The 13,243-nt window shown below is 25.9% G+C and overlaps 1 protein-coding gene across 1 annotated transcript in view; it reads left to right on the forward strand.

Annotated features, from left to right (window-relative positions):
• The window catches only part of LOC111623712 (oxysterol-binding protein-related protein 8-like), a 186,583-nt gene that overhangs the window by 35,344 nt on the left and 137,996 nt on the right, over window positions 1-13,243 (forward strand). Inside the window, exon 4 of the mRNA XM_023366398.1 lies at window positions 3,487-3,585. Coding sequence (XP_023222166.1) covers window positions 3,487-3,585 — 99 coding nt within the window. The remainder of the gene's footprint in view (window positions 1-3,486; window positions 3,586-13,243) is intronic.

Here is a 13,243-nt window from a genome sequence, read left to right on the forward strand (position 1 = left end):
TATTTTGTGAATTCAACAGAAAATTTGCCTAATTTATGAAATTAGCAGTTTATGTGCGGATTTAATAAATTATGCAAATTTTTGCTATTTTGTGAAATGAGCAGCATTCCTGGATTCAGTGTAACATGTAATGTACCAGTACATTGGTGTATGTGATACACACCAACACGCATACAGAAACATATATAGTGCAAAGACCACTAGAAGACCACTGTAAACAAAAAACATTTGTAAACTAAGACCAGACTGAGCTTCCTGAATTCTTTTTCTGATAAATCTTCATCTTTAAATGAAGATTGTTCATCTTAAGAACCCATAGTATTGACAATATCTTTAAATAAAGATTGTTCCTATTGTATAAATTTATTTCTATTAAGACATTCTTCAATAATGTCACTATCAATATCAATGGGACCAGTATTATTGGACATTAAATTAACATTTCTATTATAGAAATTATTACACCTGTTAATTGCATAAATTAACAATTCATTCTAAGCAATCTGATTCTGTTGATCTTAGTCAAATTTCTGAATTTAAATCCCAATGTCAAATATTTTAGATGTAAAAATTTTTTTATAATACTGTATTTACACAAAAGTAAGTTTTTACTGTATATAACTTACATGGTTGCTTTTAGACCATGCTTTCAGAAAAATAGTGTGTATAAAAGTAGACTATTATAAACTGTACCTGAATATGGTGTACTTGTGATTACTTTTGCAGTCTAGATGTAATGGTGCCATCAAATGCAAATTCCCACATTTTAATTTTTTCAACTCTTAGATAGATTTAGCAGAAAACAAATGTGTTTTTCTTACATGGCTAAATACAAGAAAAAAATCATATTTGCTGTGGAAAAAATTGGAAAGAGGACAGCTATACAACAATTTGGATTTGATGAAAGTCAAATTTATGGATAGAGGAAGTCAAAGCTGGCATTATTGAAATCTAAATCAAATTATAAAGCCAAAAAAAGTCTGTCATCCAGGTCTGGAGGAAGGAGTGACAGAGCAAGTTTGGCAAATGCATAATGATGGTTTGTGTGTGACAAGTGTCAGAATTAGCCTTAAATCACATGAAGTTGTCTAACCTATGGGTATTTCCTGTAAAATACCAAGCAGAAGTTGGGTAGACAAATTGATGAAGTGACAAAAATTTCACTAAGACAATACAATTCCATTGCACAAAAACTTCCAGCAGACTTTGAGAGTAAGCTTGTGGATTTCCAGAGATACACGATTGATCTTTGAGAAAGGAACTTTTTGATGGGACAGATTGGCAATACCAATGACACTCCAACTTGGTTCAATATGCCAAGGAATTTTACAGTAAATGACACTGGCAAAAAAGAAATCAGAATAAAGACTACTGATTATGAGAAACATTAGATCACAGTCATGCTAGCCATGACAACAGAAAAACAGAAGTTAATTCTGTATTTTATATTCAGAGGAAAAATGTACCAAAGGAAAAAGACAGACAGATTCCTATCAGGAGTCATCTGAGTGCAAGAGAAGATATTGATGACAGAACAATTGATGGTAGATTGGCTGCCATCCTGGATCTTGCCTTGGGCTTCCAGCAATACTTGTGTTATGTGTATTCAGAGGGCACATTACTGACAAAGAAAAAAAGAAGTTTGACCAAGCAAAAGACCAAACTAGCAATGATCCCAGGGATTGGCACTGTTGTTTCAGCCACTCGACATTAGTATTAATAAATCATCAATGTGACAAAGGAGTATGAGATGTGGCTGGAAGAGACACATCATATACTCCAGGAAAAATTCAGGAGGTCTCTGTCTTAATTATTGCAAGGTGGATCAAAACTGTATGAGATCAAGTGAATGAATCTGTAGTTGGTCAAGAAATGCTCAATTAACAATGCCTTGGGCAGAAGTGAAGAAAATGCTTTGTGGAAAGATGATTCAGGTGATGAAGATAATGGGAACAATGAAGAATCTTTTTCCAAATGAGAACATACCAGTAATGCCTCTGGTTCTGAGTTGACCCACAGTGAAAAAAAGTGCCGTGTCAGGATTTACAATGAAATATAGTAACATTAATTCTGTATTGTAGTATACCATAAACCACATTTATTGAATTTTACTGTAAATAGCTTAAAAAAATAAAAATAAAACATTTTTTGGTCTTTAAACCCTTTCCTCCATGTACGCACTAAGAGTGCCTATTTGCTACCTATTACAGATTCAGTCAGACCCACTTGGGGCAAAATGTACCAAATATCATTGACATCCACAAGGACATATGCCAAAAAATTTGTTTTTTTTCCCCCTGCATTTGTTTCTGAAAATAGGCCATAGATAAATGTAAGCCACTTCAGATCAAACTTTGTAAAAAGGTTTGATTTGAAGTGCTTATTTTTTTATTACTTTTATGTAAAAATATATTTTAAAACATATTCATTAAAAGAACTTGGTGATTATTATTTACATATTTATTGTTGTTTATACACTTTTATAAAATTATATTTATAAGTAAAAAATTATTTCATTACACAAGACAGACAGTATTTTTATAGTTGTTAGTATGATTGTTTAGTTATTTATAATTACAAATTCTACACAAATGCAGAATTTATGGGATTAAATTTATTTACATAATTTGAGAATCAGGTTACTGTATTTCATGAAAAAATATGATTATTTTATTTCCTGAAAATGTTTCTAGTTATCTGATTAAACTATAATCATAAAAAAATTCAAATATCTGAATATATGACAAAATGTCCACTTTAATAAATATGTTTTGACAAAATATCAACTTTAAATTTTTATGATTATTTTGTGTCGAATTTATAGAATTTCTTTGATATGAGTATAGATAGATGAAGAAATATTATACATATGTTTATATAAAATAATTCAGTAAAAATCACTTACAATAGAATTTACAAATACTGGTAACTGATGTAATTATATATCAGTTTCTCAGCAGTTATATATATATACATATATATGTAAAATAATGTAAGAAATTTGTAGAATTAGATCTGAATAGGTTTCTAAACTTTAAATCAAATAATATATAAATTATACAAACATTAATAAGTACGAATCATATAAATATTTAATAGTAATATTGGATTTAAAATGATTTATATTAGATTTTATTTAATTCATACTTTATTTGAAGTTAGATTTTTAGAATAAATTTTAAGATATTGGATTAATTTTGTAATTGTTTCATTTGTTTTGTGATATATATCACAAAGCCATTTCTAAATATTTGGAGTGAGCATTTTCTGTAGTATTTATAATAAAATACAATATTTTCTTTTAATAATGTAGAATTAATTAATTTGTGGAAGTTTTTAATTATTAACAATTAATTTTCATAAATATTAGTATTAACAAAATTTTAGATTAAATTGTAGTAGTTAACAAATACTGAATTCTCTTCAATAACCTTTATATATAATTATTTAATATTGAGGATTTCCTGTCTTTTAACACCTTTTCAGAAAATAGACATACTCGTCATACTAGTCTTCTTCTTCCCCGTAGTCCTTATGCTAATTTTCATTTTACCAGGGAGAATTTCTGTTTTCCTCTATCTCCAGGTGAGAGTTTCTGGAATATAAAATGCATAATAATTAAATAATAATTCTGAATAAGTAACAAATGTAATTGTATTAAAATGAATAGTTTCTATTTAATTTAATAATTTTAAACATTAAACATTACTTAAATTTTGTGAATAATTAATTAACTCAATAATATTTTTAAACTCTTTAGAATATAAATAATTTTATAGTAAATATTTTATTAAAAACACATTATTTTCATAAGTTCTAGATTACAATTTATACTTATAAAGTTAAACCAAAGGAAATATTGTTTTTTTTAAATAACAAAGTGAACATGATTTAGCTATTTGTATTCAGTATGTGGTAGATTAGTCATGCTGTGTGTCCAAATGAAAAGGCATGCTTACAATCTCAAGTTTGATTTAATGTTTGAACGGGTTTAGACATTATTATAAGCTAAAATGTTTATTTCAGAATGAAAAAAAGATTTATAAATACTATTATAATAAAGTTTAATTTAGAAATTAAAATGTATATTTATTAATTTCTTTTCTTTATATTTTGCTGTATTCACTATTATATTGTTTATTAAAACTATGCTTTTCTGTTTAAAAAATAATTTACTGTAGATATTTTATTTAAAAATTATTTTAAAATTTTATATTAAAAAGATAATTGCTCTGAGATATGAAATGTGGAACTAAAGAAATGTATTATTGAAGAAAACCATAAATATTTAATGAGTATAACTATATAGTAACATATTCATTTATATATAAAATGAATATAAACAAATAAAATTATTAATTATATTGGAATTTATCATTATCATTGGTTTTAGATGAAGTTATACAGTATATTTGTTTGGTTCAGTTTTATATATAGGTATATAGTTGATATTAATTAAATATTTAGATATCTTTAAATTACCTTAATAAAAATATATTCTTGTAATATGAAATTGCATGATAAAGCTCAATGCATATTTAGAGTATTATTATTTTTATTTCAACGTTATAATGCTATCAGAAGCTTCTAAAGAACAATTAATTAAGAATCAAGGTTAAAAAGTGATTAATCAATTGATAATTTTAATTCCTTGTATTCTATCAATTAGTTATTTTTTTAGTGTTAATTAATTTTACTCTAAAATAGATGAGATGTCTTGAAAATTTTAAAAATTAGATAAGAAATATATAATTTTAACAAAACAGATTAAAGATTTCTTACTATTTTATGTTGAAATTAATTGATAATAGGAAATAATGATACAAAATATTTATTTGAAACAATTGAAAAAATCTTCAAGGATTTAATTAAAACAAATATTTTAAACAATAAGTAAATTATGACTGAAGAAATATAAAAATAGAATATTTGTAGTTCAGAAATATAAAATTTTATGATTTGTTATTTAGGTCATTAATGCTGTGATGCTATTCTCAGTAATAAAGTGGTATATTATGTTAAGTAACTTAATTAATTAAAAATAATAATTAATATGAAAATTAACTATAATTATAATAATTATTATTAAGTATTGAGAACATAAATATAATTATTATTTAAATATAATACAATTTGATAAATTTTAATTTTTTTACATCTTGATTTTATGCAAGAATTAGAAATTTTGTTTTGAAAATTATCATTTTATAATAATAAAATGGAAGTTCAAATTGTATATCATCATTAAGCAAACAGTCATGCCACTATTCTAGTTTTAAATTAAGTGATGATATTTATTTATAATATTTTAGTAAATTAAATGTAAAAAAGAAAAGTTGTGATGATATAGCGTTAAATGTTTAGGTAAATTTTCAAAATTTAAAATGAACAAACAGAATTCTAAATGCAGTGTGATTTATTTAAATTTATTTTAAAACAAAAATTTTAGTCTGTGATATATTCTTCTGGAATATTATGGCTGATAATTCATTATATTATGCTACATTTAAAAAATTATTACAACAAGGAAATATTATATAATACTGTAGATGAGATATTAAAAAAAAAGGCAAGAAAAATTTATATTAGCAGCAGTGAAATGACACAAAAAAAATTGTGTTTAATTTGGTTTTAACGTGTATAAATTATATTTTTGTTATAGTTAAATTAAATTAATGTGGATAAGTTAATGCTTTAGTCATAAATATTTTTGATGAGACTATGTCTCGTCTCTAAAAATAGCATCGCTGTCAATGTCTGCACATTGTAGCAGTATGAAGGCATACATGTCAGGAGTTGCAATTTGGCACAGAGTATTTGGTGCCCAAATCAGGCTCACATAAAATAAACCAGACTTGCAGGTAGTCATGGGACTGAGAACCGGGTCAAAAAAAATTACAAAATGATGAGACTGTTTCTATAAACAGGCGTGAGTGCGAGATTTATGCATGCGTTGCTTGCGCTCTCTGAGACATAGTCTCGACCCAAAAATGGCTTTGCTGTTTTACTTGTTAAAAATTAAATTTGCATATTTTAGTATACACTATTAGAAAAGTTTGCCTTTGCTGATCCAAAACATAAATTAGATTTGTTAGTATAAATAGTAAAAACAAATTAAAAAGTATGAAATACAGAATACAAAAATACTGTATTGTAATTTTTTCAAAATAGTCTATACTAATCTATTATGGTATTACTATTACTTTAATTTATTAATATACTAAACTATTTCACTTATGTGATATTTTCTTCTTAATCATACTTATCTGTTTTGTTAGTTTTGAATTTAGAAGTTTTGATTTCTTAATATTTTGTCTTCAGTGCAAATTGAAAAATTTATAAAATAGTTGTTAAAAAATTTATAAAGATAATAGCAAGATAATTTTTAACATTAAAAAGGAGAAATTATTCATGTTATATGTTACAGTGAGATTCTGTTGTCTTTTAGTGGAAGACTTTACAGTATTCACATTAATAAAGATTGTATGCAATCCTTAAAATACAATTTCTATTTCCGGAATGTTACTTCAGCAAATCCAATTATTATTCTTGTTTATCTCTAAAAAAGTAAATGAAAAATCCAGTGGAAATTGAAAATACATATAATACAATGTGTACATATTCCTGTTAATAATCATTTTCAATTGTAATTTAGTCTTGGATAATTTCTGAGAATTATTTTTACAACTAAAATGTTATTATTTGTAATAACTGAAATTTAACGATATCTTTTCTAAAATTATAATTAGAAAAGTTGTTGTATGAAGTCAAATTTATTAATAAGTGAGTTTTATTTGTTATTTTATTTTTATAAAGTTTAAATATAAAGGTGTGTTGATGAACATATCATATAGCTAGTTTTTATATGTTATGTAGATTATGTAGCTTTCAACTATTTTATTTGAGCATAATATTACCTAAGTTATTACCAATACTGTACAGTACATAATATAGCTGTCTTTTTTTCAAACATATTGTTTATCAAATAAAATAAAAACTCAAAAAAATATTTTTTATTCTCTTTATGGGTAAATTCTTAATACTAATAGATCTTGAATCAAAATCTGAACAGCATTTCATCCTAAGGAGATGATATAATCTTTGATGTATTTGTATTCTTATATCACAATATTTCAATTTGCTCAGTTATACTTCAGCTATTTAAATTTTATAAATTAAAAAACTAAAAATTAGAAGAAACTTGATAAATGTTACCAATGGTAAGAGTTTAAGCTAACAAAAAGTGTACTTTCGTCTTATTTCTTTCATGCGATAAAAGAAATAGAACTAAAATATAACTATCTAGAATGAATTTTGCTTCTACAAAGAATAAAATTGTAAATAGTTTTGCATTGTAAAAATTTGTTCTTTTACAAAAACTGTAAATTATGAATAAATATTAACAGATTTTTGTTAAAGAACGATTACATCTTAAAACCAACCACAAGTATGTTTTTTTCAGAACAATTTTGCAGTGAGGACACATCTCCATAATTTTAACGATGATATTACATTAAAGAACTATTTTTAAAATTAAATTTAATCTATAACTTTATCTGCATTAAAACACTTTTTTAAATGGCTGATAATACGTTTAATTATTATTTTTGAACAATAGTTGCCTACCAGTGGTGGTGTGGATAGGCGGGTTCGAATCTGACCAACTGGGTGATCGCGTTGAGTTCTAAACATTTTAAAAATTGCTTTGAAAAAGTTTTCTTTCCTTTTATTTTTGTTATTTTTATGTAAGATAAATTCACTATATTCAGCTAAAATTCTATCTTAAGTTAAAAATTAGGGCCGCATTAGAGCAGGAATGTACTCTGCCATGGCCGGGAGCTTCGCTCTATCTCACGGATTAAATATATTAGTAATACATGTCTGTATCATCTAAAGAAATTGGATTGGGTTCTCTAAAGTGTTTAAAACGACCCTGGAGAAAAAAGCTTTGCAAGTTTTAAACACTGTGAAGTTAATGAATTTGATAAATCTAGAATATACAAGGTGTAATCAATAAGTTCCAAGAATAATAACTAGTGTTAGCGGGTAGAGGTATCCAGTGATAGTGTAGACATTAGGACGTTTGTATACCAGTTGTTTCAGTAGCTCGCGTATGATGCAGAGAGGCGGGAAGAAAGGAGACCATCTGTGGTGCCAGCGTCTCACTCCAAAATGTCGGACTTATGGAGCAATGTGGCACGTTCAAATTTTGTATGAAATTAGGAAAAACGGCCACAGAAGTTTACAAACTGCTGAAAAAAGTCACAAAAGTAGCAGTCCAAACCACGGGTTTTTCAACGCGACATCGCGCTTTGTCATAAAGCACTGTCTATGAATCAGTATTTGGCCAAACACAACATCCCATTCGCCGAACATTCTCTGTATTCTCCAGATTTAGCTCTGACTTTTTCGTTTTCTCGAAACTGAAAACTGAAGAGAGAACTTTCGAAGACATGCAAGCCATACAAAAATATGTGGCGAGGACTCTAAGGGCCATACCAAAATCCGAGTTTCATAACTGTTTCCAGCTGGAATTGCTGGAAATAGTTCTTCGAGATATGCATTATATCTCGAAGAGACTGTTTTGAAGGAGATCCACTCTAAATATTTAATAAATATTTTTATTTATTTTTAAAAAAATACAGTAATTCTTGAAACTTGTTGTTTGCACCTTACGTATACTAAGTGCAACATTAGGATTTGTTTCACTTAAGATCTGTACATTACACAAGTACAGTACATGCGTACAAATTTTGTTTTCTACCGAACTTGCTAAATTTTACAAAGATCTGAGAATAGAAAAAAAGTAGCTGTTTTAGTGATTCAAGTGATTTTTAACTATTATTATATTAAAATATTTTTAATATAAAATTCTCAAAATTTTTTTCAAAAATTTNTATATTAATATAATATGAGAATTGCAATAAGTTGTAGATATTTTTGAAAGATGATATTAAAAAATTATTTTTAATTGATATTTTTTAGTACTTTTTGTTATTTCCATCTAACATTTATTTCCATTATCGATTTTATCCTTTATATCGATGTCTTCGATTTAGTTAGACACTATGTTACTCATTTCGAATAATTGCAAAAATAAAGATGTTATATAACTGTTTTTATATTTAGCAAAAGGTTTTAAGAGCAACTTAAGCATTTAGCCCAACTTCAAATCTTTAACAACATTTCTAGGATGTAGATCCATCTCTAATAATTTCGTACTTTGCTAATATTGTTTTAATGCAAAGTAGGAGTTCATTATATTCAACTAGACATACTGATTATTATCGACAATATTGTTATTGGAATAATAGTCAATAATATCGTCACATTATGATTTTTCAAGAATTTGCTGCAGATGTTTTTATAAAATCTACCACGGTAACATTATTTTTAATGACTAAATTATCGAATCTTGTGGCTATTTTCAATAAAATAATAATTAGTGAAAATTGGACCTTTTCACTTTTGTCTAATGTAGAATCGATCTGAATTTTAAATATTCCAGCTTTTCATATCCAGCATAGATTAATTTTGGTGAACTTCAAACTGTAAATGCCATCATACCAGTTATTTATTTTTTTGTAGTTTCATTAGTTTAAATTTTTATCTGTGTAGATTATCTGTCAGCTGTTTTTCTATTATATCATGCACGCAATTATTTCAGCTACTTAAATCATCAATAATATTAAATAATATAATATTGTAAATATGTTCACTGTGATTCTAGGTCTGATGAATATGTATATTGATGTAAAAATGTTTATTTATTTGATAAATAAATCATTTTTATATAAATATTAAAAGTTTTTAGAATCTTACTCCAGATTCCTTCGAAATATAAAAAGGCTTTGAGAAATAACTTTTCCCCAGTATCTCCTTTTCTATTTTAATGTTGCCCGGTTGATACTATCCCAAAAGCGTTAAAATTCATGTAATTTATTAAAATTATATTAAAAATTGTAATATTATAATTGTTAGTAAAATCAATTAATAATTAATACAAACGACAAATATATCATCTAGATTTTTATTTAAATTAGCATAGTTATAATTAGTAATTAGTATTTGAATCTAGAATAAGCTTTATAAATTTAATTTTCGTAAACTCTGTAACGAGCACGTTCAATATAAATGCTTTCGTACTAGTTTTCCACGAAATATAAATAAATAAAGCAATAATTATTTAGTGCAGCATTTCCTCTCTAATGTCGTATCGTGCGTTTTTGTATATGGGGATCATATTTAACCTAAAATAGCACTAAGTCGAATTGCATTTGTTTATGTCAATACTAATTTAGCATCCACATTTTTTTTCTTCTGCTCTCATCGCTAGTGCATTACATTGAGACTGGAGGAAGGAATATTTAACTATAAAAATTTTGTAATTGTATTTGAGTTTTTAATTATACGAAATATTTACAGATTATTAAGTATGTGTAATTACTAAAATAATAGAAGGTAACAGAAATCTTTTAATTAAGAGTTTAGGTTAAAACTTAATTATATGTTTCATCTTTTAAAATTGAAAAATATCGTGTTTATAAAATTATTATTCAGAATGAGTGTTGAACATTTAAAATCTTGGAATAATACGCTGCTTCATATTATCTTCATTTCATTAAGTTAAAAACAATTCTATCGCCCCAAGGCAAAAGGCTATCTTGTCTCCAAAAAATTTAAATAAGTTGCGCACTCGATGGCGTACCAAATTGGTATCATTTATCGATAACGTCTAATATCTAGCTTGAAAATTATCACGGAACGTTTTTCACTAGATATTGGGCGGTATCGACAAAGGATACCAATGAGGTGGTACGCTACCAAGTGTGCAACTTGATTAAAATTTTTTTTTTTGAGTTAGAGCAGGGGTAGCCAATAGTTTTTGCCCCCGGGCCGAATTGGAAAGAAAACTTTTTCACGGGCCGAACCTGAGGCTGCCCTAGGAAGATTTTGAGGTGGTGCAAGATCTCATTGTGGTGTCACCCCGTAGAGACTAAATTGTACATAGAGATTACAGATACATTTTTCACATTATCATGCATTATCAACATTCTACGCTGTACTTAAGAGATTTGTAATGCAGCGTTAACTCTAAACGCAGTGAGTCGTTGACTTTTTTTTTTTTTTAGGCGTCAGAATTTTTCATCGAGCTATTTGGACTTGAGTAGCTAATATTGAAAGATTAATCGCGGGCCGCATAAATTCATTAGACGGGCCATATATTGGCCATGCCTGAGTTAGAGCCTTTTGTCTTGGTGCGGAAGAATTATCTTTCTACAGCTTTAAGCTTTAATTTCATTCATGAATATAAAATAATTAACTTTTTTTGTCCACCTAAATGATTTTATTATTTAAATTCAAGTAATGTTTTAATGCTAAAGATAAATTTATGTTTCGAAATTCATTATTTTCAGTAAACAAAAATCTTTAGAAAATCATTACAACATAAAAACATTTAAAAAATAAGGAAAAGTCGATTTGACATTGCCAGTTAACATCGTGATTTTAACGTAACTCTATGTTTGTGATCATGTAGATTTTGGTTAAGTTATCTTAAAATAACATGACTCAGCTTAATGCATTTTTGTTCCGGTCAATTTTTTAAAATTTCATTCTCCAACTTCCTGTCTTTGTTATTCATTGGATTAATTACGTATAATTAACGATGTTCGGAATTTTTATTTACGTCTGTATTGCTCCTAATTCTTAATAGTGGATTTTGATAATATTCATATATATTGCCTTCATTTTTCTACTTACGTTATATCTTATAGGAATTTTTAATAGATAATTTATTTGAAGCCGAAATTTTATTCTCTGTAATAATGCATAGTTGATATGCTTATTGATCAGACATTTTTATCTACTCTATTAATAAGTTTTTTGGAACTTAAGGAAAACTTTATAATTTAATATTTTAGAGAAACTTTGATATATTAATATAATATGAGAATTGCAATAAGTTGTAGATACATTTTATTTCATTTTCTATATATTTTATTAATTTAAAGTTTCTGTTATGTAAATTTTAATATGCTTGGGTGTTTTTCTTGTTTTTTTTTCATTTTCCTGCTTTTTCTCTTGGCGAAAAGCTTATATATTTTGTATATAGTCTATACATATAAATAGTTATATTTTTTTATACTAGACAAATACAATATTTAATAATTGAAATATGGCTGATAGTCTGATCAGTTAATTAAATATAATCTGATTTAAGTCTTAAATTTTGTGTGTATAGTATAAAATATATATGTATTTTATATCTGTTGTTAACTCTCTTATATTTTCAGTGTTTAATGAAATACAATGCACATTATTTTCAAAACTACTTTATATAAAATGTTAGTCATAAAATTTTGATGGAAAATCTTAGTTTACTGCACTATTTTTATTCTCCTTTAAAGAATAAATTAAATTTGTTTTTAATAATTATAATAGACTGTGCAAAATGTAGATTATTAAAATAATTAGGTGTTTTGCCATATGTTAAAAATAATATTTATCACCATTGAAATATGCAGTGAATTTTTAGTAGATATAGAGATTGCTGCTGTTTTTTAAAAACAAACTTTCCTTTCTTAAAAACAACAAACTTTCCCACACACATCCAACACACACCCTCCACACACAGTAGAAAAATAATAGACACAAGATATCTAAATGTTCTATTTTCCAAGCTTTTACATAATAACTGAATTTTTAAATTTGTATTTTTTTTGTAGATATGCCAAAATATCTTATCATGAAAGTTTAACGAGTTTTTTTTTTCAAGAACAAATTATCTCAGCAAGATCATCTATATTTATGATTCAGATATTTTGGCATATTTACAAACAAAAGGAAAAAAATACAAATTTAAAAGTTCAGTTATTATATAAAAGTTTAGAAAATAAAAATATTTAGATATCTATTATTTTTTCACTATTCTATGATATGTTATTTTATACATATATAATAAAATCTTAGGTGAAAAGTTGATATCAAGAGATTCTCTGTTAATCTCAAATTAATAAGCATTTTTCTAAACATACTAATATATGTTAAAATATTGATAAATATTGAAAGATTTTGATGATATTTTAGATTTTGCCAAGTTTAATTTTACAAATTTATTTCAATCTTTATTGATTTATTTCATTATTATTTCATTTAAACTAATAGTATGAATGAAAGTAAATGACAAAAAGCAAATTTTTATTTCATTTTGTATGTAAAATATGAAGAATTACTGAATTAT

This window comes from Centruroides sculpturatus, unplaced genomic scaffold (genome assembly GCF_000671375.1).
Source record: "Centruroides sculpturatus isolate CEXI.00-Female unplaced genomic scaffold, Cexi_2.0 scaffold80, whole genome shotgun sequence".
NCBI lineage: Eukaryota > Metazoa > Arthropoda > Arachnida > Scorpiones > Buthidae > Centruroides > Centruroides sculpturatus.